The sequence below is a fragment of the Salmo salar genome, chromosome 09 (genome assembly GCF_965601325.2).
Source record: "Salmo salar chromosome 09, fSalSal1, whole genome shotgun sequence".
Classification (NCBI taxonomy): domain Eukaryota; kingdom Metazoa; phylum Chordata; class Actinopteri; order Salmoniformes; family Salmonidae; genus Salmo; species Salmo salar.
The window spans coordinates 8,372,655-8,400,596 of record NC_138299.1 but is presented as its reverse complement, the minus strand read 5'-3'; the positions used below and the strand labels follow the sequence as shown (position 1 = coordinate 8,400,596).

Below are 27,942 nucleotides of genomic sequence, written 5' to 3'. Positions count from 1 at the left end.
AACAGGGAGGAGAATAATAGCCTACTACTCTGGAGTCATAAAAAACATGAAATAAATGTATGTTATTTGTCGTGTTACGGATCGGCTCTTGAAACAGTTCTATGCGGGTGGGTCGGGTTGGGCTCGGAATTGACGTGGCCCATACAGGACTCGTCACATGCAGCGTTTACAGCAAAGGTTGGTTGTCGAGGCGATGGAAGGAGAAAAATAAGCTATGTTTTTGTATGATGTTACCACATGACATTGGGTCAGCCACCAATAAAGGCATTATTTTAGGCTAGGAGTTGTGGGCTCTATAAATAAGTGACACACATGGACACAGTGGAGGGGCAGTGAACTTGCGTCCTGTCCACCCACGTTCTCCTTTAACACACACACAAAGCTAATAGCGAATATAGACAATTGTTCCACAGTCTCTTGCTCTTCCGAGAAGGCTGCAACCCATTTTCTAAGCCAAGTTGTAAATTAGTTCATTTCACCTGACAGAACACTCAATAGGCTTTTGCACACTGTGCTGACTAGAAGTAATTCAAGTTCTTTGTAGAGAGATGGAACGAGTACGATTCCCAGAGACAAGGCAAATCTGCTCAAAGTGGTGCTGGGTACCCCCCCCCCAAAAAAAAACAAGGTATCAAAATCAGTGACTTTAGAATGGTATAACTACTAAAACATTTTGCTACAATGATAGCATTTATAGTTTCTCAGTCATCATTGTTCATGTATTCTAGAAAGTCTCAGACACAAGTGATGAATAACAAAATGTCAACTTATTTGAAGTCAGAGGATCTAGGAGGGTCTATTTTGACTGTACTCTGGCCTTTGCCTTTCCACTGTGACAGTCAGGAAGGATAAGTAGCTCGGTCAAGGTCAGAGGCTACTGCCAGATGCGTTTCCTACGCCTACCTCTCAGGTCACTGAAACCCCTTTTTTAGCTCCTAAAATACACCACACACAGAGCCAAGCAATACACACACACACACACACACACACACACACACACACACACACGTGGTGTGATACTTGCCTGGGGCACACGAAAACCCTGTTTGGTGCGAAATATGTGCCTCCACATCTTGTCGATCGGAGTTTCCCATGTCACACTGTCTAGGACTTCGACACATACTGTGAGGCACTCAGAATGGGGCAATAAGCGAATCTTACACACACATGCAAATGGGGAAATGCAAAGAGCATGTCACCCCGGTAGAAGACTGATTTATTGCAGATAATCTGAGGAGGAAACAAAAAGACTTCCTAAGGAAGTCACAGCAAACTAAACTCAGTCATGACCAGAAAGAGACAAACAAACACATACCATGTAATACGCACGCACACACGTATAAAAGTACCCACAAACCACTTATCAAAATGCCCCTGCAGAGCAATGCAGACACTTCTTTCTACATCGTGTTGGACCATAAGGGCCTCGACTTGAGAAAGCCATGGTGAAAAAGAGGAAGGGATGGATTCTTTAGAGTCACTGTGCTGTGTTGCTAAGCAGCAGGCAGGGACAACAGACATGTACTAACTGATTGAGGACCTTTACCACATAATTGTATCTTAGAACTGTGCCATTTATTGGCACTCTATGAGCTTTACTCAGAGTTTTTGTCTGTTCCCTGTACAATAACCTAACGTGAAAATAATTGAGATAATAAAGTCAGCCCAACAAGTGCAGCCAGGGCGGAAACACTGAATATCTGCAGGAGAAGCAATATATCACCCACTTTTTTTGAAAGATAAGTGCTGAGCGAATAGTGCTTTAAAAAAATAATAATAGTGGTATCCAAATTGGTAGTTAGTCTTGTCCCATTGCAGCAACTCCCATTACAGACTCGGGAGAGGCAAAGGTCGAGAGACATGTGTCCTCCGAAACACAACCCAGCCGAGCCGCACTGCTTCTTGACACAATGCCTGCTTAACCCGGAAGCCAGCTGCACCAATGTGTCAGAGGAAACACCGTACACCTAGCGACCGTGTCAGCGTGCATTGCTAGAGCGAGATGGGTCAAAAACATCCCTGCCGGCCAAACCCTCCCCTAACCCGGACGACGCTGGGCCAATTGTGCGCCACCCCACGATTTGTGCTTTTTAAGGTCGGTTCGGTTTGATTATAAAAAAAGGATATCACAGTTTGATTATTTTGACATTAAATGCACTATGCAATATGAGGGTTGAATGCTGTAACAGTGAATAAAACAATTAATAAAAGTCCTGCTTATCACTTATTAACAATCATTTATTCACATTACTTTAAGAAAAATTGTTTTACTTGATCACTTTATTATTTCATTCCAAACCAACATCTCATCTCTATAGAGCTGCTGCCTATGCTGTCTGACAAAATCACAATTTTAGTAGTTATTTCAAGTAAACAAGGCATACCAACTATCAATCACTTAGATCAACTGCTTTCTATCCCTTTCGATCATGTGTGCTTTCTTCTCTTTACGCCAATTTATGCTTGATTGGGAAATGCTGACCAAAGGCTCTGTAGGGAGAGTGTGATGCCGTGAGCCTCACAATTTTTTTAACAATGCGGAGGGCTCCGTATTGACATGATTGGTCGACGTAGGTGGGGGCGGTATACCCTGTATAAACACAAACTCACTTGCAGAACTTTGACGAAAGGCTATCAGAACAAGTCACAATAAAACATCTTTATGATGTGTAGGGATTTCAAAGACACGAAAATGAGTTTGAACTCCTGGAAAGAGAATGGGGCGGTAATGGGGATAGATGCGGTAGAGAGGTCAATGGAATGCAGACCGTGGGGGATAGAAGGATGCTAGATTGGCACACATTCAACAAATCTGATCTAACAACGTGGATATTTGTCAAATCTGTCATGATTGATGTATTTTAACAGGCCCACAATGTGGTTACTAAAATCCGATTTTGACTGAAAACCAGTCAGCATCTGGTGTGACCACCATGCGAAGTTGCTGGATATCGGCGGGAGCTGGAAAACGCTGTCTAACATGTCGATCCAGTGCATCCCAAACTTGCTCAATGGGTGACAAGTCTGGTGAGTATGCAGGCCATGGAAAAACGGGGATATTTTCAGCTTCCAGGAATTGTGTACAGATCCTTGTGACATGGGGCCGCACATTATCACATTATCGTGCTGAAACATGAGGTGATTGCGGCTGATTAATGGCACGATAATAGGCCTCAGGATCTCATCACAGTATCTCTATGCATTCAAGTTGCCATCAATAACATGCAATTGTGTTCATTATGCGTAGCTTATGCCTGCCCATACCATAACCTCACCATGTGGCACTCTTGATCACAACGTTGACATTAGAAAACCGCTCGCCCACATGCGGTCTGTCATCTGCCCGGTACAGTTAAAACCGGGATTCATGCGAAGAGCACACTTATCCAGCATGCCAGTGGCCATCGAAGGTGAGCATTTGCCCACTGAAGTTGGTTACGATGCCGAACTGCAGTCAGGTCAAGACCCTGGTGAGGACGACGAGCACGCAGATGAGCTTTCCTGGGATCATTTCTAACAGTTTGTGCAGAAATTCTTTGATTGTGCAAACCCACAGTTTAGTCAGCTGTCCGGGTGGCTGGTCTCAGACGATCCCGCAGGTAAAGAAGCCAGATGTGGAGGTCCGGGGCTGCCGTGGTTACACGTGGTCTGCGGTTGTGAGGCAGGCTGAACGTCCGGCCAAATTCTCTAAAACGACATTGAGGTGGCTTATGATAGAGAAATGAAAATTCAAATCTCTGGCAACAGGTCTGGTGGACATTCCTGCAGTCAGCATGCAATTGCACACTCCCTCAACTTGACATCTGTGGCATTGTGTTGTGTGACAAAACTGCACCTTTTAGAGAGGCCTTTTATTGTCCCCAGCACAAGGTGCACCTGTGTAATGATCATGCTGTTTAATCAGCTTCTTGATATGCCACACCTGTCAGGTGGATGGATTATCTTGGCAAAGGTGCAGTCTTTTTACGTCATACTATCTTGGCTGAGCTCCTATGTCAAGCACCGGGAAACAGCCCCCAAAATCTCAGAAGAGGTAAGGTCTTGTCTTTTCATTTAGCCTGTGGCTTGTAATTAAGATGGATGGCTATAGAGATTAGCACTGAATCACTACGAGTGGTGCGGTGCAGACCAATTCATTGGATGAGTATGACAGCTCCCCAAAGCGCAAGCTGTATGACTGCTCTGACTTCTGTGGAGGCCTCATCGTAGCAAATGCTGCACGGCCACTGTAGACGTCAGATTGAAAGGCTCTACATGGTCAGTCTCCGTGTCTGCTCTACACAGACTGGACAAGTTTAAGCGGGCGCGCAATGGATTGTGGTCATTGTAGTTCATTACTATGTTTTCTGCACTAAACCATTTGGAATATTGGCCTGTTGAAAACTCCCTACTATATCGCACAGTTCAGGCTTGATCTGATTTCTCTCTACAGAAATTGCACATCGAGCCCATAGAAAAAAAAAACAGAATGAAATGGAATTCAAATAATTGAACCGACATTGGTAAATTAGTTGTTGAAAAACCGACATTTTGGTTAACTGCTCAGCACTATAAGTGAACAAGAGAAACATGCACGCAAGTACACATGCATGTGCATAGTGTTGTTGTGTCACTGAACAATTCAGTGTGCTCCGTTTTGGTTACTTCTCATTCAATATCTGTACTGAAAGGTCATGATCCATTGCACTAAACTCTGTTTGCTTCTGCAGCGAATCAGCAAAGAAAAGGAAGGAGAGGAAATGACTTGCATGCCGACAGGCCGGAATAAATATTTTTGTGCTGAAATTTAATTTGCCTTCCATTAAGACCTGAAGTTGCATGAAGCTAACCATTTCTTTCTGAATACAGAATCTCTGGCGGCTTTCATTACCTTGAATTAGTGTGAGATGGAATTGGTTGAAATACAATGACAAGAAAAGGTAAGAATACAACTCAATAGGTGTGCGAGTCATCCTAAATGAGTCTGGTACAAATGAACTTAAACACCCACACCAGTAGAAATCCACTTTGAGCTGAAAGATGGCCAGAGCTTACCCATGATGTTTCACAATGTAAATCAATTCTTATTCAAAGTCTAATCGATTTTGGGCTTGAAGGGTTAAATCCGAATTTGTGACTTCAGATTTATTAATTATAAACATCTGATGCAAAGTTCTTCCAATTCGCTAGTCATCTAAGAGCCAAACGGCTTTTCTCTGTGGCCTTTGGGTCAAAATTGGCTATATCAAATTCATGAAAACAAAAATGAGCTTTTTGGTCTTAATTTAAGGTGAAGGTGAGTTGGGTTTAAAATCAGATTTTAAGAAGAAAAATGTTCAAATTAACAGCGTTTATGACTTTGTGGCTGTGACGACCCTACACTTCTCATGGAGCAAATTAAAATAGCGGGTGCAAACTAATGTTTTTGCACGCTTTAGAACCCCGCTTCGCCCCAAGATGAATGGTTTTGACTCCTAAAGTTTAATGCAAATTCATTTAGATAATGCATTGATTTATAGCTGCACAATTTAGATAATGCATTGTGATATATAGCTAGCTAGCGTGCTGAAATAAGAGAACAAAAAATATAGCGATTTGATAATGTCCGTGTGCATGTCCAAATATTAATGAAGTCTGGAATCCAATAGTTTCACTGGAATTATCAAACGGCAAGAGTCAGAAAAACGCCAACCCTCAGCATGTCAACAGCTCATACAGGCACCGCTGAGACTCATAACAGGTAGGCTGGTAGTCTTTCTGAAATTATTATTTTCACCTGACTTACAGTATGCCACTCTTAACTGAAATGGTGCTCATAACTTCCACTAGCTGGCTAAGGTTAGCATGCTAGCTACTTACACTGACCGCCAGTGCCCTATTTGTCTGCTACACGAGGAAATCAACACGTTCCCACCCCCAATTCCTGAATATGTAGTGCATTCGGAAAGTATTCAGACCCCTTCACTTTTTTCCACGTTACAGCCTTATTCTAAAATTGATGAAATAAAAATGTTCCTCATCAATCTACAGACAATACCCCATAATGTCAGTGAAAACAGGTGTTTAGAAATGTTTGCAAAAGTATTAAAAATAAAAACAGTACAGCTTATTTACATAAGTATTCAGACCCTTTGCTGTGAGACTCGAAATTGAGCTCAGGTGCATCCTGTTTCCATTGACCATCCTTGATGTTTCCACAACTTGGAGTCCACCTGTGGTAAATTCAATTGATTGGACATGATTTAGAAAAGTACACGCCTGTCTATATAAGGTCCCACAGTTGACAGTGCATGTCAGAGCAAAAACCAAGCCATGAGGTTGAAGGAATTGTCCGTAGAGCTCCGAGACAGGATTGTGTTGAGGCACAGATCTGGGGAAGGCTACAAAAAAGAATCTACAACATTGATGGTCCCAAATAACACAGTGGCTTCCATCATTCTTAAAATGCAAGAAGTTTGGAACCACCAAGACTCTTCCTAGAGCTGGCCGCCCAGCCAAACTGAACAATCGGGGGAGAAGGGCCTTGGTCAGGGAGGTGACCTAGAACCCAATGGTGTGTTAGCAGGATTACAAGATGATGTTATATTTCTGCACCAAATGATTATTAAATAAAACAGAGTAAGGTTCTTAGGACTCTCGCTCTCCTTTTCTGAGTTAACTGAGAGAAGTCTTTATGGAGCTTGGGCTGGCAACTGATTAAGTGATGGCTTGGTGATAAAAAATTAAAAAAAACCTACAGCTACAGCTGGCATTCCATAGATCAGATGTGGTGGATGTCACCGAGATAGCCTGGAGGAACAGAACAAAGGCCTCAGTATTCCTGATTATCCTGGCATCTGGGAGACAACACCAGAAGCATGTGACCACAGGATGAACCCAAAGTGGCTTATGGTGCCCCCAATCTCAATGGGAGGGGTTGTACCAGCTTTGAGAAATCTTGGTATCGGGTATATAAGGAACAGCATGGTCTTTAAAGGGTAGGCTCTCGGCCCAACAGTCAAGAGCGTTGGGTCGACGGTTTCATAATTGCAATAATTAATCGATATTGAATAAAGATGATTGTTTGAAGAAATGACCAAGTCTCTCTCACTTGAATAGAATATTCCACCACAATGGTCACTCTGACAGAGCTCGATCCTCTTTGGAGATGGGAGAACCTTCCAGAAGGACAACCATCTCTGCAGCACTCCACCAATCAGGCCTTTATGGTAGAGTGGCCAGATGGAAGCCACTCTTCAGTAAAAGGCACATGACAGCCCGCTTGGAGTTTGCCAAAAGGCACCTAAAGGACTCAGACCACGAGAAACAAGATTCTCTGGTCTGATGAAACCAAGATTCAACTCTTTGGCCTGAATGCCAAGCATCAGGTCTGGAGGAAACCAGGCAACGCTCATTACTTGGCCAATACTATCCCTACGGTGAAGCATGGCGGTGGCAACATCATGCTGCGGGGATATTTTTCAGTGGCAGAGACTGGGAGACTAGTCAGGATCGAGGGAAAGATGACTGGAGCAAAGTACAGAGAGATCCTTCATGAAAACTTGCTCCAGAGCCCTCATGACCTCAGACTGGGCCGAAGGTTCGTCTTCCAACAGGACAATGACCCTAAGCACACAGTCAAGACAACGCAGGAGTGGCTTCGGGACAAGTCTCTGAATGTCCTTTAGCGGCACAGCCAGAGTCCGGACATCTCTGGAAAGACCTGAAAATTGCTGTGCAGCGACACTCCCCATCCAGCCTGGCTTGAGAGAATCTGCAGAGAAGAATGGGAGAAACTCCAAATACAGGTGTGCCAAGCATGTAGCGTCATACCCATGAAGACTCGAGGCTGTAATCGCTGCCAAAGATGCTTCAACAAAATAGAGTAAAGGGTCTGAATACATATGTAAATTTGCCCCAAATTTAAAAAAAACAAACAGTTTTGCTTTGTCATCATGGGGTATTGTGTGTAGATTGATGAAGGAAGATAGATAGATATACACACACATAAAAATAATGGAGCAGCCTTATTTAAAAAAAAAAAAATAATAAAAAAAAAAGGATTTTAAGTGAAGGGGTGTGAAAACTTTACGAATGCACTGTATTAGCAGCCTGCGTCAGTCTTCAAGGTGGAACCTAAACAAGAATTTCTGCTCTACGACAGGAATTACTCGAAATAGGTGCTGCAACATCCTTTGAGGTGGCCCTTTAATGTGTTTATAACAGACACTACACCCTTCAAAATCACTTCCACATTCAGTAATAAAACACTTTCACATCAAAACCATATGTTTAGCGGCATAGCATCAATGTCGACCGATTGATGTATTGCGCAGTAGTGACCACACGAGGGCGGTGTAGGTCTATTCTCTGTCCACTGCAACAGGACAACTCTCCATTTGAGACCCAGTGAGTACAGAACGACTACATGGTGCAGCTGTGGCCAAGAAAGAACATGTTCCTACTGTTCCAGCTCAACAAAGCACCCCTCCCGAGTATCATATATATCTATGACATAACTACTTCAGTGTGGTGGGGCAATGAGAGATGGAGTGACATGAGTGGAGCGAGGGAGAGCGAGCAAGAGAGAGAGGACAGAGCCAAGGACAGATATCACACAAGGGAGGAAAAGTGATAGGGCGAGAGTGCGAGACAGTGAAAGGGAAAGTGAGATCTCGGTGAGTGAGGCTGTGTTAGATGAGAAGCTGTGTAAAAGACACCAAAGCCTCTCAGAGTAGTATGATGATCTAGGGTCTGTTTCGCCTTTTAGATCATAATGAATAAAATGACATGGGACAGGTGGGGATCTGATCCCAGCACTCCTACTCAGAGGCTTTGTGGATACGGGCCCTGACCAGGTAAAGGAGAAAAGATCAAATAAAAACGAGAGATTTGGGAGGATACAAAAAGCAGCCGGTAGAGAAGACAGTCAAAGCAGCCTAGTAAAGAAGAGAGGGATGAGAGAGACAAAGAAATGAGTCTAGTGGAGGAGAAGAGAAGGGAGGATGAGACTGTTCACTCAGGCGGGTGCCAGATTGATAGACACTGGCCTTTGTCTCCCCTTTCTCTGTGCAATGCCTCTTTTCTCACTCTCCCCTTCTCCTGTGTTTTGGCCTCTGGAGTGTGTAGCATCTGTAGAGCCTCACACACATATACACACACTACACTCTGGACCTAATAGTCTAAACAAACACTGGAGCCCAGCCCAGGTGGGGGGGGAGAGAACAGTCAAACTCCAGCCATGCGGCCTGTGGAATGTTGTCCCACTCCTCTTCAATGGCTGCGCGAAGTTGCTGGATTGTGGCGGGACCTGGAACACGCTGTAGTACACGTTGATCCAGAGCATCCCAAACATGTCTGGTGAGTATGCAGGCCATGGAAGAACTGGGATATATTTTCAGCTTTCAGGAATTGTGTACAGATCCTTGCGACATGGGGCCGTGCAATATCATGCTGAAACGAGGTGTTGGCTGCGGATTAATGGCACGACTATGGGCTTCAGGATCTCGTCACAGTATCTGTGCATTCAAATTGCCTTCAATATAATGCAATTATGTTCATTGTCCGTAGCTTATGCCTGTTCATACCATAACCCCACCACTATGGGGCACTCTGTTCACAACGTTGACATCAGGAAGCTGCTCGCCCACAGGACGCCATACATGCAGTCAGCATGCCAATTGCACGCTCCCTCAAAACTTGAGACATCAGTGGCATTGTGTTGAGACATAACTGCACATTTTAAAGTGGCCTTTTGTCCCCAGCACAAGGTGCACCTGTGTAATGATAATGCTGTTTAATGAGCTTCTTGATATGCCACACCTATCAGGTGGATGTATTATCTTGGCAAAGGAGAAATGCTCACTAACAGGGATGTAAACAAATTTGTGCACAAAATTTGAGATAAGCGTTTTATGCATATGGAACATTTCTGGGATTTTTTATTTCAGGTCATGAAACATTGGACCAACACTTTACGTTCGTCTATTTTTGTTCAGTGTAATACTTCCTGACATTGATACATGTGTATGCATGCACACACACAACACAGAGTAAATTATACAGTACACATACTTCAAAGTAATGCTTTCACAGTTTAACTAATAGCAGCTTCTGATGCCTGTGTGATAATTATGTGATTATACAGCACTAAATGCATGGGACTGCTACTGATTTAAAATGCCACAATCACAGTTGTTACCACATCAATACGAACTCCCTCACCCCTCGGAAACGCTGAGTTCACTTCGTTTGGTTCAGACGAGAGCAGTAAAACTTCAGAACCCACACAATACAGTGCTACAACCCAGTTGACTCAGTAATGTTGAAAATGGATCAAACTGATTCTGATTCCCACACACACAATAAGCCTACTTTACCTTAAGGTGTGTGGCCTCGTGATTTCATCGTTTGGGTTCAAAACACAAACACCCTAGATGAGTATAGCATCACTACAGATGTAGTGTGCAGGGCTCTAGGCTGACATTTTACAAGGAGCACATGTGTCTGGAGGACCAAACATGCCATAATTACAAATAAATAAAATGCACACAAATAGATGAATAAATGAATACACAAATAAATAAATTAGCAGGCAAATTCATACATTTTCCACCACATACCGTAAATTCCGGACTATAAGCCGCAACTTCTTTCCCAGGCTTTGAACCTCGCGGCTTAAACAATGTAAACAAAGTAGCCACCCTTTTCCTTGATGACAGCTTTGCACACACTTGGCATTCTCTCAACCAGCATCATGAGGTAGTCACCTGGAATGCATTTCAATTAACAGGTGTGCCTTGTTGAAAGTGCATTTATAGAATTTCTTTCCTTCTTAATGAGTTTGAGCCAGTTGTGTTGTGACAAGGTAGGGTTGGTATACAGAAGATAGCCCTATTTGGTAAAAGACCAAGTCCATATTATGGCAAGAACAGCTCAAATAAGAAAAGAGAAACAGTCCATCATTACTTAAAACATGAAGGTCATCCAATCCGAAAAGTGCATTTGCAAAAACCATCAAGCGCTGATAAAACTGGCTTTCATGAGGACCGCCACAGGAAAGGAAGACCCAGAGTTACCTCTGCTGCAGAGGATAAGTTCATTAGAGTTACCAGCCTCAGAAATCGGCAATTAACTGCCCCTCAGATTGCAGCCTAAATAAATGCTTCACAGATTTCAAGTAACAGACATCTCAACATCAACTGTTCAGAGGAGACTACGTGAATCAGGCCTTCATGGTCAAATTGCTGCAAAGAAACCACTACTAAAGGACACCAATAAGAAGAAGACTTGCTTGGGCCAAGAAACACGAGCAATGGATATTAGACCGATGGAAATCTGTCCTTTGGTGTGATGAGTCCAAATTTGAGATTTTTGGTTCCAACCGCTGTGTCTTTGAGACGCAGAGTAGGTGAACGGATGATCTCTGCATGTTGTTCCCAATGTGAAGCATGGAGGAGGTGTAATGGTGCTTTGCTGGTGACACTGTCAGTGAGTTATTTAGAATTCAAGGCACACTTAATCAGCATGGCTACCAAAGCATTCTGCAGTGATACGCCATCCCATCTGGTTTGCACTTAGTGAAACTATCAATTGTTTTTCAACATGACAAATGACCCAACACACACCTCCAGGCTGTGTAAAGGCTATTTGACCAAGGGGGAGAGTGATGAGTGCGGCATCAGATGACCTGGCCTCAACAATCACACAACCTCAACCCAATTGAGATGGTTTGGGATGAGTTGGACCGCAGAGTGAAGGAAAAGCAGCCAACAAGTGCTCTGCATATGTGGGAACTCCTTCAACAAGTGCTCTGCATATGTGGGAACTCCTTCAACAAGTGCTCTGCATATGTGGGAACTCCTTCAAGACTGTTGTTAAAGCATTCCAGATGACTACCTCACGAAGCTGGTTGAGAGAATGCCAATAGTGTGCAAAGCTGTCATCAAGGCAAAGGGTGGCTACTTTGAAGAATGTAAAAAATAAAGTATATTTTGATTTGTTTAACACTTTTTTGGTTACTACATGATTCCATATATGTTATTTCATAGTTTGTGTCTTCACTATTATTCTACAATGCAGAAAATAGTGAAAATAAAGCAAAACCCTTGAACGGGTTGGTGTGTCCAAACTTTTGCCTGGTACTGTATATATTTATTCATTGATTTCTGTATTTCTTCCTCCAATATGATAATGGGGGGGGGGGGGGGGGGGGTCCGTAGGTTTTATCGTACACCATTATTTGATCAATGTCACACACTTGAGGGATTTAGAACCGGTAGGTAGTTTACAGTAACCCAGTTCTCCTGGCAAGTAGTATGGCTGCAATCAGGCGAGCGGTAGCCAGACATTTGGCAGTGCTGGCTAACGCTGCTGAAAACAATGACTCTCCTTCCGTGTGGAGGCATGCGTCAAACTTGGTTCAGCTAACTACTACAAAATGGACACAGAGGTGGGCCCATTAGTTCTTAACAATTTGGAGGAAGTTGCCCGTCCACATAACCAGAGTTCAGGTGATAACAGAGTCCTGATGCAGCACACCATTGACAATCACCCTCTGGGCAACCATAATCAACAAGTCATTCAGTACAGTACCTATTCGGTTTAATGAAATGTTGAACACCATTCGGTAGCACTGAATGCACAATGAAAAATATTTGAGGTATTAATGGTAAGAATTGCCAGCAATTACAAAATACAGGGTTAAGTGGCAATAGAAAAACAGATTTATAGATTGAGATATAGCCTACATTAGTCCTATCTGAATCCTATAGCACGAATATCTGCACTCAATGTATTCCCTATGGCATTCAGAGGCTGCTGTACAGCAAAATAATCACTAGAACAATTATCTGGGTGATTTTTCTAGGGGCACTGGTGCTCACAAATAAAAATTCCAGGTAGCATACTGTATATCCCCAAAATGGTAGCACTGTAGCGCCCTGGTGGTTGTATGTATGTGTGTGTCTGTAATTGTGTGTGTACAGTAGCATTCCTGGATAGCCTAGGCTGTGTAGGCAGGCCAGTGCCCCCCGGCCCCATCACTCAGGTGACGATCGATGAACAGGGGAATCAGTCTCTTTTTTTTGTTCCCTCCGTTCTCCCTCCTGTTCTCCTCCTTCCAATCTTCTGCTCTCTCTACCGCCCTCCCGATCGCTCTCCCACCCACCCTCCTGCTCTTCAGGAGAGAGTGGAGCACTGTTCAAGCAGAGGGGTTCGGTCTTTCTTTCCCTTTTTTCCCTCTTTGTTCCATCATCTCTACCTCCTGCCAGGCCCAGCAGTGAGAGACATGATTGACAGGGGTGTAAAGTAGCAGAGAAAGGAGAGGGAGAGGCTCTGACATCACTTGTGTGTTTAGCACAGATTTGAATGAAATCCATTGGTGGTGCTGGGTGAGTCATCGTCAGGTCCCGAGTTAAAATGGCCTGCTGTTTCAGGTGTATTGCACAAAGGCTAAATGTGGAGAGGTGAGCAATGGTGGGAAGGATGAAAGAGAGAGGTAAAATCGTAGAGGGGGGACGTTTTGGCTGAGGCGAGAGTGCCTACAGTAGGCGTACAGGAAGAAGAGTCTTCAGAACATAATATAAACACCCTTTTAATAACTGAGGAAAGAAATGGCACACTTCAACCACCCACTACACCTTCATGGAATAACAGCACTACTACTGTATAACCTTTATTGTCAAGTTATTTACCACACTCCTACTTAGTGCTTTCCACCATCTCAAACTTTCCAAGTCTTATTTATCCCATAGACAGAACTGGAACATATTTGATTATAGTGGCCAACACAGAGAGACAGACAAAACCAACAAAGACTGATAGGGTTATGGAGACAACAATAGATAGATGAAAGATAGATGAAAATATAGGGGCTTTGCAGAAAGTGTGTCTGTGATTAAAACAAGAGACAAGAGATTCAGAGCTATGTGGTTGCACTGTGACCTCAGAGTTTGGCACTCGCGGGGTTAATGCCCATCGTGGGAGTTCATATCCCACCGCATCTGTCCTCACACAATCAGCCGCCAGCAGAGGAAGACGCACATAAATGTCAGTTGTACCCGCCATAAATGACAACAGAGCAATGCTATGCTAATACTAGCAACAGTAGCTTCAGTTAGCATAGGCTAACTGCCAGTAGGTTCATTTCAAATGGTGACAACGCAAAAACTGCAAAATCAGCAATTCAGCTACTAGCCATTTAGGTTAGCTCCTTAGGTTACAGGAAATGCTGATTTGGCTAGTAGTAGGCTATTAGCGTTAGCGGAAGTAGTAGCATCGGTCACATTAATAATAGTAGCAGCAGTAGCAGGAATATAGCTGTAACATTAGACCAGAGGAAGGGATGGTTTAGAGGGGGCATTAGGAGGGTGTAATGTCTGGAGTGGCGCGATAGGACAGGTCAATAGGAGAGGAGGATGTCAGTAATGTAAACAATGAGATTATCACAAAGCTAGGAGCTGAATGCTGCAGAAATGTTGTATTATGCAGAGCACAAGGACTACTACGGAATATGCAGGTCCATGTCTCTCATGCACATCATATACGTTCCCCTCCCATAGCCCCTCTCTCACACACACACACACACACACACACACACACACACACACACACCTATCCAAGAAACACTTTCACATCTCCACTGTCTGAAAGATTCCAGACCAGCTGCTTTATACCAGAGTCAAATCCCTACTCCCCTAATACCGTGCCTCTCCTCCCCACTCTCCAAATCCCCACCTGGCCCTGCATCCACATACAGTCCAGTACAACCCTCTACCTGGTGCCTTTCACCTCCCAGATTAGGGGGAAGTTACAGTGCATTCAGAAATTATTCACACTCCTTTACGTTTTCTATTTTTTGTTGTTGTTACTGGCTCAATTTAAAATGGATTAAATTGAGATGTGTCACTCGCCTACACACAATACCCCATAATGTCACACTGGAATTACGTTTTTCACATGTTTTACAAATTAATGGAAAAATAAATATTAAAGGTCTTGAGTCAATAAGTATTCAACCCCCTTCTTACGGCAAGCTTAAATAAATTCAGGAATAAAAATGTGCTGAAAAAGTCAGTCACATAATAAATTGCATGGACTCACTGTGTGTGCAATAATAGTGTTTAACATGATTTTTGAACCACTACCTCATCTCTGTACCCCAGACATACCATCTATAAGGTCCCTCAGACGAGCAGGGAATTTCAAACACAGATTTAATCACAAAGACCAGGGAAGTTTTCCAATGCATCGCACCTATTGGGGTGATATATATATATATATATACACACACACACACACACACACACACACTGCTCAAAAAAATAAAGGGAACACTTAAACAACACATCCTAGATCTGAATGAAAGAATCTTATTAAATACTTTTTTCTTTACATAGTTGAATGTGCTAACAACAAAATCACAAAAATAATCAATGGAAATCCAATTTATCAACCCATGGAGCACATGGAAGGCTGTGCGGCCCCCCAAAGAAATGCCACCCCACACCATGACTGACCCACCGCCAAACCGGTCATGCTGGAGGATGTTGCAGGCAGCAGAACGTTCTCCACGGCGTCTCCAGACTCTGTCACGTCTGTCACGTGCTCAGTGTGAACCTGATTTCATCTGTGAAGAGCATAGGGCGCCAGTGGCGAATTTGCCAATCTTGGTGTTCTCTGGCAAATGCCAAACATCCTGCACGGTGTTGGGCTGTAAGCACAACCCCCACCTGTGGACGTCGGGCCCTCATACCACCCTCATGGAGTCTGTTTCTGACCGTTTGAGCAGACACATGCACATTTGTGACCTGCTGGAGGTCATTTTGCAGGGCTCTGGCAGTGCTTCTCCTGCTCCTCCTTGCACAAAGGCGGAGGTAGCGGTCCTGCTGCAGGGTTGTTGCCCTCCTACGGCCTCCTCCACGTCTCCTGATGTACTGGCCTGTCTCCTGGTAGCGCCTCCATGCTCTGGACACTACGCTGACAGACACAGCAAACCTTCTCGCCACAGCTCGCATTGATGTGCCATCCTGGATGAGCTGCACTACCTGAGCCACTTGTGTGGGTTGTAGACTACGTCTCATTCTACCACTAGAGTGAAAGCGCCGCCAGCATTCAAAAGTGACCAAAACATCAGCCAGGAAGCATAGGAACTGAGAAGTGGTCTGTGGTCCCCACCTGTAGAACCACTCCTTTATTGGGGGTGTCTTGCTAATTGCCTATAATTTCCACCTGTTGTCTATTCCATTTGCACAACAGCATGTGAAATTTATTGTCAATCAGTGTTGCTTCCTAAGTGGACAGTTTGATTTCACAGAAGTGTGATTGACTTGGAGTTACATTGTGTTGTTTAAGTGTTCCCTTTATTTTTTTGAGCAGTGTATACACACACACACACACACACACACACACACACACACACTTTAAAGCAGACTTTGAATATCCCTTTGAGCATGGTTAAGTTATTAATTACACTTTGGATGGTGTATCAATACACCCATTCACTACAAAGATACAGGCATCCTTCCTAACTCAGTCACCGGAGAGGAAGGAAATTGCACATGGACTTCACCATGAGGCCAATGGTGACTTTAAAACTGTTAAAGTTTAATGTCTGTGATAGGGGAAAACTGAAGATGGATCAGCATTGTAGTTTCTCCACAATACTAACCTACTTAACAGAGTGAAAATAAGGAAGCCTGTACAGAATAAAAAATAATCCAAAACATGCATCCTGTTCGCAACCGGGCACAAAAGTAATACTGCAAATAATGTGACAAAGCAATTAACTTTTTGTCGTGAATACAAAGTGTTGTGTTTGGGGCAAATCCAATACAACACATTACTGCGTACCACTCTCCTATTTTCAAGCATGGTGGTGGCTGCATCATGTTATGGGTATGCTTGTAATCGTTAAGGACTGAGGAGTTTTTCCAGGATAAAAAAAATAAACAAACAGAATGGAGCTAAGCCCAGGGAAAATTCTAGAGGAAAACCTGGTTTAGTCTGCTTTCCACCAGACAATGGGAGATTAATTCACCTTTCAGCAGGACACACAACCTAAAACAAGGGCATATGTACACTGGAGTTGCTTACCACGAAGACAGTGAATGTTCCTGTGGCCGAGTTTCTGTTTTGACTTAAATCTGCTTGAAAATCTATGGCAAGACTTGACAATGGTTGCCTAGCAATGATCAACCAATTTGACAGTGCATGAAGAATTTGGAAAATAATACTGGGCAAAATTTGCACAATCCAGGTGTAGAAAGCGCTTAAACTTACACAGAAAGACTCTGCAATCACTGCCAAAGGTGATTCTAGTCAGTATCTGGTGTGACCACCATTTGCCTCATGCAGCGTGACATCTCCTTCGTATAGTGTTGATCAGGCTGTTGATTGTGGCCTGTGGAATGTTGTCCCACTCCTCTTCAATGGCTATGCGAAGTTTCTGGATATTGGCAGGAACTGGAACACGCTGTTGTACATGGTCAATCCAGTGCATCCCAAACATGCTCAATCGGTGACAAGTCTGGTGAGTATGCAGGCCATGGAAGAACTGGGATATTTTCAGCTTCCAGAAATTGTGTAGAGATCCTTGCGACATGGGGCTGTGCATCATCATGCGGAAACATGAGGTGATGGCGGCGGATGAATGGCACAACAATGGGCCTCAGGATCTCGTCACGGTATCTCTGTGCATTCAAATTGCCATCGATAAAATGCAATTGTGTTTGTTGTCCTTAGCTTATGCCTGCCCATACCATAAACACCACTGCCACCATGGGGCACTCTGTTCAAACGTTGACATCAGCAAACCGCTCGCCCACATGGTGCAATCTCCTCGAAACGGTTGAAACCGGGATTCATCCATGAGAACAGCACACTTATCCAGCATGTCAGTGGTCATTGAAGGTGTGCATTTGCCCACTGAAGAAGTCGGTTAAAATGCCGAACTGCAGTCAGGACAAGACCCTGGTGAGGACACCGAGCACACAGATGAGCTTCCCGAGACGGTTTCTGACAGTTTGTGCAGAAATTCTTCGGTTGCGCAAACTCAGTTTCATCAGCTGTCTGGTCTCAGATGATCCCGCAGGTGAAGAAGCCGGATGTGGGGGTCCTGGGCTTGTGTGGTTACACGTGGTCTGCAGTTGTGAGGCCGGTTGGATGTACTGCCAAATACTCAAAAACAATGTTGGAGGCAGCTTACGGTCGAGAAATGAACATTAAATTATCTGGCAACAGTTCTGGTGGACATCCCTGCAGTCAGCATGCTCCCCCAAAACTTGAGACATCTGTGGCAGTGTCGCGTGACAAAACTGCACATTTTTGAGTAGCCTTTTATTGTCCCCAGCACAAGGTGCACCTGTGTAATGACCGTGCTGTTTAATCAGCTTCTTGATATGCCACACCTGTCAGGTGGATGGATTATCTTGGCAAAGGAGAAATGCTCACTAATAGGGATGTAAACAAATGTGCACATTTTAGAGAAATACACTTTTTGTGTCTATGAAACATGGGACTAACACTTTACATGTTGCGTTTATATTTTTGTTCAGTATATATATATATATAGACAAAGTGAGCGATTTCACACTAGTGGGAGTGGAAAATATTTTTTTGTATATCAAATTGTTCTGGAAATTCTCACATAGAAACCTCATGGGGAGGAAGGATGTTTGACATGCTTTTTACATTTGTATCACAAGATTTTTTTTGGAAAAGTGTCAATTTTAGGCCATTTTAAGACACATACCTGCCTCCTCTAAGACCTTTTGATCCGTGAACTGTACATGATAAACATCTTGGTGTCATTATACTCCTTATAGTGTGGAGTATGTCTAGATTCTGAAACACATTTTTACTTTAATTTATTCAACATAAAAAATATTAATATGAATCTCAACTACCCTTTTTGATGTAGCTTATTTTATATAGATATTGTTTATAACATTATACGCTACAATTACATCACATTTCAAGAGTGGGCTCTTAATTATATGACCCATTTTATACACGTTGACATGGGTCATTAAGCAATCACAGCCCACCTTTAGGATTGCATATTCAGCAATTCACCAGCAGATGGAGCTCCCTTTGAATCGATTTACCATACATTTTAGGAACACCGCCAACACAGTGTATCAGAAATTCAGACTTTGCAGAGAGCCCATCCTGTAAATTGTATGTATTGTAGATTATTTTGTTTCAAACAATGTCTTAAAAGGGTCATTTTTGATATATTTTTTATGGTTGTATAAATGTATCTGAAAAATATATATGAATCTAGACATACTCCATAAGTTAGAGCACACTATAAGGAGTATAATGACATCAAAATGTTGTCTGTATCATGTAGAGTTCACAGATCACAGTCTTACAGTAGGCATGTATAGGTCTAAAAAGGGCCAAAAATGGCCACTCATGATTTTCTCAATAAACGGTTTGTGATACAAAATGTAAAAAGCATGTCAAACATCCTTCCTCTCAGTGATGTTTCCATGTGAGAACTGCCAGAACAATCTGAGATACCAAAAATATTTGTGCTCCCGCTGGCGTTGAGTCGCCCAGTGACTGATCTGTACATTGACCCAATAAAGACCCATTATGGATACTACAGTTGGTTGTAGATAGTGTCTAGCCTTAGTTAGTGCTTCTCTGCCTACAATAGTGCTGCTGCCACAGCAATCTGGGTCAAAGGTCAGTGTACTGTGCTCTTGGGCACGCCCTGGCGTATACATCTATGTCAGTCGAAAGAAAAACACACACCAGCATGTACACAACATGGAAAATCGGAATTGGCTGAGGACGGCATAGACTAGAGGACGATAGCTCAAGGGAAGAAACCTTTGGCCAAGTGATTTCAAATGCAGTCGGCCTCCATTTAAAAAAAAGCAGCAACAACATAAACAAAATGTGAAGATGCTGAACAGAGGCCAGCTGAGCCAGACCACACTGTAGGAGCTTGAATAGAAGTGGGCATTCTGACCATTGCCTCCAGGCTCCAGCCTAAACCAGGTTGTCTGTCACTCAGAGCGAGCTGCACATTGCCTTCAGCTTAAGGCCATGCACAAAGACCACCACCTGATGCCCAGAGAAGCCAAGAGACACTTGAGGGCTTTTCACACTACTGAGCCGAACCAAAACAAAATCAAGCTGTACCGAGCTGGCTTCGTTACGCATCCACCATAGTTGCTTCAATCGTGCTGAAAAGAACAATGTGAAAAGAAATGAGCCAGCAGTTTTGTTCTGGTCTGCACCGCAGTGTGAAATGCTCAGATATATTGTCCTTTCCTGTTCCACCAACTCCGGGTCAGAACTGTACAGATCAGGTAGGTTGGGCTCAGTGGTGTGAAAAGGGTCACTCTCAGAAAAAAAAGACAATATCCATCACATGATACTAGGGATCAGAGGGAAACATCTAACAGAGGAAGTCTGAAATGGCACCCTATAACCTACATAATGCACACTACTTTTGACCAGAGCTCTATGGGGCAAGCCTTAAAGTAGTGCACTATATAGGGAACATAATGCAATTTCAGACGCAGCCTGAGACTGCAGAGTGTAAATGCCCCCAAATAGATTAGATATATGGGAGAAATAAATCAAAGGAACGATTCTGGCCTGTATCTCTTCAGAAAGAAACTATGGCAACTGTTGGCTCTCACAGAACATTTCTCTGTGTCACAGAGAAGGTTACAGTCAGTTACTTTGTCACAACAGACTACAGTAGTAATACGTTGGATGCATTGGTTGGCGTTGATATGAGAGGAAGTGTATCTAAAATAGTGACAAGTGTTATAATTAGCCTCCTTTGGCTGGGCAGCGCTACATTACAGAGCGTGCGTGTGTGTGTGTGTGTGTGTGTGTGTGTGTGTGTGTGTGTGTGTGTGTGTGTGTGTGTGTGAGAGAGACTAAATGACGGTGATATATGAATGAGGTAGGAAAGCCCTATGAAAGGATTTATGTGAATGGGTATTGAAGGAGAGAGGGGCCAGAATGGCGTTTCTGTGTTTCAAATCAAATCACATTTTATTGGTCACATACACATATTTAGCAGATGTTATTGCGGGTGTAGCGAAATGCTAGTGTGTTCCTAGCTCCAACAGTGCAGTAGTATCTAACAATAGACAAATCTAAAATGTAAAATAATGTAATTAAGTAATATAGAAATTCTAGGACGAGCAATGTCGGAGTGGCATTGACTAAGATATAGTAGAAAATACAGTATATTCTTATGAAATGAGTAAAGCAGTATGTAAACATTAAAGTGACTAGTGTTCCATTATTAAAGTGACCAGGGATTCCATGTCTATGTATATAGGGCAGCAGCCTCTAAGGTGCAGGGTTGAGTAACAGGGTGGTAGCCGGATAGTGATGGCTATTTAACAGTCTGATGACCTTGAGATAGAAGCTGTTTTTCAGTCTCTCTGTCCCTGCTTTGATGCACCTGTACTGACCTCGCCTTCTGGATGGTAGCGGGGTGAACAGGCCGTGGCACAGGTGGTTGATGTCCTTGATGATCTTTTTGGCCTTCCTGTGACATCGGGTGCTGTATATGTCCTGGAGGGCAGGCAGTGTGCCCCCAGTGATGCGTTGGGCAGAGTGCACCACCCTCTGGAGAGCCCTGTGGTTGCAGGCAATGCAGTTGCCGCTCTCAATTGTGCATCTGTAAAAGTTTGTCAGGGTCTTCGGGCAAAGCCAGATTTCTTCAGGCTCCTGAGGTTGAAGAGACACTGTTGCTCCTTCTTCACCACTGTTTGTGTGGGTGGACCATTTCAGATTGTCAGTGCAGAGGAAATTGAAGTTTTCCACCTTCTCCACTGCAGTCCCATTGATGTGGATAGTAGTGTGCTCCCCCTGCTGTTTCCTGAAGTCCACAATCAGCTCCTTCGTTTTGTTAACGTTTCCTGGCACCACTCTGCCAGGACCCTCACCTCCTCCCCGTAGTCAGTCACGTCATTGTTGGTAATCAGGCCTACTGCTGTCGTGTCGTCTGCAAACTTGATGATTAAGTTGGAGACGTGCGTGGACATGCAGTCATGGATGAATAGGGAGTACAGGAGGGGGCTGAGCATGCACCCTTGTGGGGCCCCTGTGTTAAGGATCAGCGAAGTGGAGGTGTTGTTTCCTACCTCATACCTGGGGGCGGTCTGTCAGAAAGTCCAGGACCCAGTTGCACAGGGCTGGGTTCAGACCCAGGGCCCCAAGCTTAATTATGAGCTTGGAGGGTACGACGGCTGAGCTATAGTCAATGAACAGTATTCTGACGTAGGTATTAGTCTTGTCCAGATGGGATAGGGCAGTGTGCAGTGCGATGGCATCGTCTGTTGATCTATTGGGGCAGTACGCAAATTGATGTGGGTCTAGGGTGTCAGGTAAGGTAGAGGTGATATGATCCTTAACTAGCCTCGAAACACTTAATGATGACAGAGTGCTACAGGGCGATAATCATGGAGTTCAGTTATCATTGCTTTCTTGGGTACAGGAACAAATGAGGACTTCTTGAAGCAATTGGGGACAGCTGACTGGCATAGGGAGAGATTGAATATGTCCGTGAACACTCCAGCCCGATGGTCTGCGTATGTTCTGAGTACGCGGCTTGGGATGTCGCCTGAGCCGGCAGCCTTGCAAGTGTTAACATGCTTAAAATGTTTTACTCACGTCGGCCACGGAGAACGAGAGCCCACAGTCCTTTGGAGCGGGCCGCGTCGGTGGCACTGTGTTATCCTCAAAGCGGGCGAAGAAAGTGTTTAGCTTGTCCGGGAGCAAGATGTCGGTGTCCGCAACATGGCTGGTTTTCCCTTTGTAATCCGTGATTGTCAGTAGACCCTGCCACATACATCTTGTGTCTTAGCCGTTGAATTACGACTCCACTTAGTCTCTGTACTGACATTTTGCCTGTTTGATTGCCTTACCGAGGGAATAACTCCAGTTTGTATTTGACAATATTCCCAGTCACCTTGCCATGGTTAAATGCGGTGGTTCGCGCTTTCAGTTTTGCGTGAATGCTCCCGTCTATCCACGGTTTCTGGTTTGGGTAGGTTTTAATAGTCACAGTGGGAACAACATCGCCTATCGCCTTCCTGACAAACTCCGTCACCGTGTCCGTGTATATATCAAATGTTATTTTAGAAGGCTAGCGGGAACATATCCGGTGATCAAAACAAAATCTTGAAGCATGGATTCCGATTGGTCAGATCAGTGTTGAATAGATCTTAGCACGGGTACTTCCTGTGAGTTTCTGCCTATAGGAAGGGAGGAACAAAATGGAGTCATGATCTGATTTGCCCGAAGGGAGGGCGGGGAATGGCCTTGTAGCCACCCCGGCCGAGTAGCAGTGATCAAGTGTTTTAGCAGCGCGAGTGCTACAGTCAATGTGTTGATAAAGCAAATTTGAGGAAAATTAATTTGTTAAAATCGCCACCTACAATAAATGTGGCTTCAGGATATGTGGTTTCCAGTTTGTCCAGTGTAGTTCCTTTAGGGCCGTCTTGGTATCGGCTTGAGGGGGAATACACACGGCTGTAACTACAACAGAAGAGAATTCTCTTGGGATGGTAATACGGTCGGCATTTGATTGTGAGGTATTCTAGGTCGGGTGAACAAAAGGATGAGTTTCTGTATGTTATCACAATCACCATGAGTAGTTAATCATGAAACATACACCACCGCCTTCTTCCCGGAGAGTTCTTTATTCCTGTCTGCGCGATGTCCTGAGAACCCAGCTTGGCTGTATGGATGGGGACAGTATATCTGGAGAGAGCAATGATTTCGTTAAACAGTATGTTACAGTCCCTGAGGTCTCTCTGGAAGGATATCCTCGCCCTGAGATTGTCTACTTTATTGTCCAGAGGCGAAACATTCTCAAGTAATATACTCGGAAGCGGTGGATGGTGTGCACGCCTCCTGAGTCGGACTAGAAGTCCACTATGAATACCTCTTCTAAACTTGCGGCGTCTTGGAGAAGCCTCTGGAATAAGTTCAGTTGCCCTGGGGGGGGGGGGGGGGGTACGAACAAAGGATCCCTGGTCGTAATGCTGGTGAGCTACTGCCGCTCTGATATCCAAAAGTTATTTCCGGCTGTATGTAATAACACAAAAAATACAAAAAATAAAAAATAAAAACACTGCAAAGTTGCTTAGGAGCTAGAAGCAGAGCTTCCATGTCTGTCGGTGTGATCTTGCATGTATGCCCCCTGGTTTGTGTGCGCACGCGTGTGTGAGAAAGCGCCTTTACCTTGCAGCTCAAGTGTAGCTGTCTAAACCCCCGACTCCGGCAAACATATGCCCCCTGGCGACGGGGGTTAGACCCGTCTCTGCCACCCTCTGTATATGGCCCTACTATCGGTCTCCCTCTACATTTCCAGCTGTTCTGTCAAAAATAATTAAAAAAACACTTAAAAAGAAGGGTACTGTGGTGCTGAGAAAGACTCAGTAACCATGACAACCATCACTCGGCAGCAGATGGATGGAGAGAGAGTGGGTGAGGCCTACGGGTGGTTTGGGGTTATTTATTTAGAATTACTGAGATGATGGAACCAGCTGATATCTCCATCTAACCTCATATAGAGTGCCTTCAAAAAGTATTCACACACCTTGACTTTTTCCACATTGTTGTGTCACAGCCTGAATTTAAAATTGATTAAATTTACATTTGTCACTGGCCTACACACCATACCTTATAATGTCAAAGTGGAATTATGTTTGTTGAAATGCTTAAAAATGTATAAGAAATGAAAAGCTGAAATGTAAGTATATTCACCCCTTTGTTATGGCAAGCCTAAAGTAAAAATGTGCTTAACAAGTCACAAGTTTCATGGACTCACTGTGTGCAATAATAGTGTTTAACATTATATTTGAATGACTACCGCATCTCTGTACCCCACCCATATAATTATCTGTAAGGTCCCTAAGTCGAGCAGTGAATTTCAAACACAGAGTCAACCACAAAGACCAGGGAGGTTTGATTGCCTCGATAAAAAGCACATACTGGATGGTGTATCAATACACCCAGTCACTACAAAGACACAGACGTCCTTCCTAACTCAGTTGCCGAGAAGGAAACCGCTCAGGGATTTCACCATGAAGCCAATGATGACTTTAAAAACAGTTACAAAGTTTAATGGCTGTGATAGGAGAAAACTGAGGATGGATCAACAACACTGTAGTTACTAGACAATACTAACATAATTGACAGAGTGAAAAGGAAGCCTGTATAGAATACAAATATTCCAAAACATGCATCCTTTTTGCAACAAGGCACTAAAGTAATACTGCAGAAAATGTGTCAAAGCAATTACATTTTTGTCCTGAATACAAAGTGTTGTCTTGGATTTGCCCCAAACACAACACATTACTGAGTACCAATCTCCATATTTTCAAGCATAGTGGTGGCTGCATCATGTTATGGGTATGCTTCTAATCATTAAGGACTGGGGAGTTTTTCATGTTAAAATTTAAATGGAATGGAGCTTAGCACAGGAAAAATCCTAGAGAAAAACCTGGTTAAGTCTGCTTTCCACCAGACAATGGGAGATTATTTCACATTTCAGCAGGACAATAACCTAAAACACAAGGAGTTGCTTACCAAGAAGACAGTGAATGTTCCTGAGTGGCCAAGTCACAGTTGACTTAAAAATCAGCTTGAAAATCTATGGCAAGAACTGAAAATGGTTGTCTAGCAACGATCAACAACCCTTTTGACAGAGCTTGATGAATTAAGAAAATAATAATAGGCAAATGTTGCACAATCTAGGTGTGGAAAGCTCTTAAAGACATACCCAGAAAGACTCAGTTGTAGTCACTGCCAAAAGAACTTCTACAAAGTAATGACGCAGGGGTGAATACTTACGTAAATCTGATATTTCTGAATTTAATTTTCAATACTTTTGCAAACATTTCTAAAAACATGTTTTCACTTTGTCATTATGGATTATTGTGTGTAGATGGGCAAGAGAAAAATGCCTTCACAACAATGTGGAATAAGTCGAGGGGTATGAATACCTTCTGAAGTCACTGTACACAAGAGAAAACATCAGGCTTGTTTAAGCATCAAACCTAATGCTACTTCTCACATCCGCCTAATGAAGACGTAGCCTACTGAATATTGAAATCAACATCTAGAAATCTAGACATCTAGAGGGTGCCAAATCCCATGTCAGGGTTCTGTTTGTTGACTTTTCATCTGCCTTCAACACAATCCAGCCTTACATTCTGGCACAGAGACTAATTCGGGACTTCTCCTTAGATGGGGGGGCTGGCATTGTGGCTGTTGGGCTTCCTGAGCCAACGTTCACAGCGAGTCAAAATAGGCCCCCCGTGTCGGATATACGCAATACCAACACAGGCTCTCCTCAGGGATGTGTTTTGTCCCCATTCCTGTACATCTTGTACACTAATAGTTGTACTAGTTCCCATACTGACAGACACGTCGTTAAGTTCGCTGATGACACTGCCTTGATTAGCCTGTTGGGCATTGGGGAATAATAAAATACATTTGTACTGTAGTGAAGCCGTCTCTAGAGTAATGTAAGGTCTCTTTCATGATCATGTGAAATGTCAATTGCTATGGAAATGCTGGGATGTGTTTTTCAATTATGTTAATGGTAATTATGATGCAACTATGATGGTGATACGATATGGATTACAATTATGAATATTAAGGCTATACGCACTACATGTTACACACAGACACTCAAACATGCTAATTGGCAGTTATTATTTATTTGGACATCACAGTCATACTCTTAGACATCATACACACTCATTATATCATATCCAATATCATACACGTCAACCTACTCAGATGTTACACACATAATTTGTCTCAATTTTCTAACATCTGTGGCATTGGCTCACAGACAAACAGGCAAGGGAATAAAAAAAATATTGCTAGAACCTATTTCTTGAATTCTAAATATCAGACATTTGAAAGCTCTAGTTGACTTTCATAATACCTCTGATGGCAGTAACTTTACAAGCACTAACTATGGTCAATTTAGACAGAATAGTATCTAGTTATGGTAAGGGGTGAAATAAGTATAGCTAGTTATAACTAACGGTTTGGCAAATAATAAAAAAAGATCAGTCTTTACATGGCTAAAAGAATAGGAATATAACATATACTGTTTACAGGAAACTCACTCTACATCATTAGATGAAGTTGCGTGGAAAAAGGAATGGGGTGGTGAAATTATTTTCTGTCATGGACAATGGAACTCAAAGGGTGTGATGATATTAACAAAAATGTCGATCTGAATGTGCAAATAATCAGGAATGATTCGCAAGGGAAGTGGATCCTTTTGAATATGAAAGTGGACGAAAAAGAGATTTGGCTCATTAATCTATATGGTCCAAATCAGGATGATCCACACTTCTTCGAAAACATTTATACCAATTTATTGAACTTACAGGCAACAAATGATCTAATCATTATGGTAGGAGACTATAACAGTGTTAAGTACCTCAATGGACCGTAAAGGAAATCACTCTACAAACTATCACCGTGCTGTTAAGGAAATCACAAATATTATGGACACATTAGAAATAGTGGATATTTGGAGACTAAAAAACCCCGACCTAGTGAGATATACATGGAGGAGACATAATCAAGCTTGTCGTCTTGACTACTTTGTCTCTTTCATCAAAGGTTAAAAAAGTTTTAATTGGAGACAGAATGCGATCAGATCATCATCATCCAATTGGCATTCACATAACTCTAGTAGATTTTCCACGTGGATGGGGATATTGGAAAATGTAATCAAAGTTTACTGGAGGACAACTTATTTTTAACTAAGACAAAATAATTTATAACAGAAATTTTCCAGTGTAATATAGGTTCAGCAAATCCATTTATTGTTTGGGATACTTATATGTACCTTCAGGGTCATTCAATATTCATCAATAATAAAAAAGCAGTTTCTGGCTAACAAGGGAAATCCATGAACTAATAGTACAGGTAGATAGCAATAAAAACGATACTACAGAG

At 43.1% G+C, this 27,942-nt stretch overlaps 1 protein-coding gene across 3 annotated transcripts in view; it reads right to left on the bottom strand.

Annotated features, from left to right (window-relative positions):
• rps6ka1 (ribosomal protein S6 kinase a, polypeptide 1) overlaps window positions 1-27,942 on the bottom strand; it is a 195,044-nt gene that overhangs the window by 49,205 nt on the left and 117,897 nt on the right. The window contains exon 1 of one of the 3 annotated variants that reach the window (XM_014210104.3): window positions 1,025-1,156. The exons of the other annotated variants lie outside the window; for them this stretch is intronic. Within the exon in view, the coding sequence (XP_014065579.2) occupies window positions 1,025-1,072 (48 nt within the window). The 5' untranslated portion in view covers window positions 1,073-1,156. Of the gene's footprint in view, window positions 1-1,024; window positions 1,157-27,942 lie in introns of those variants that run through there. 3 annotated transcript variants of the gene reach the window in all.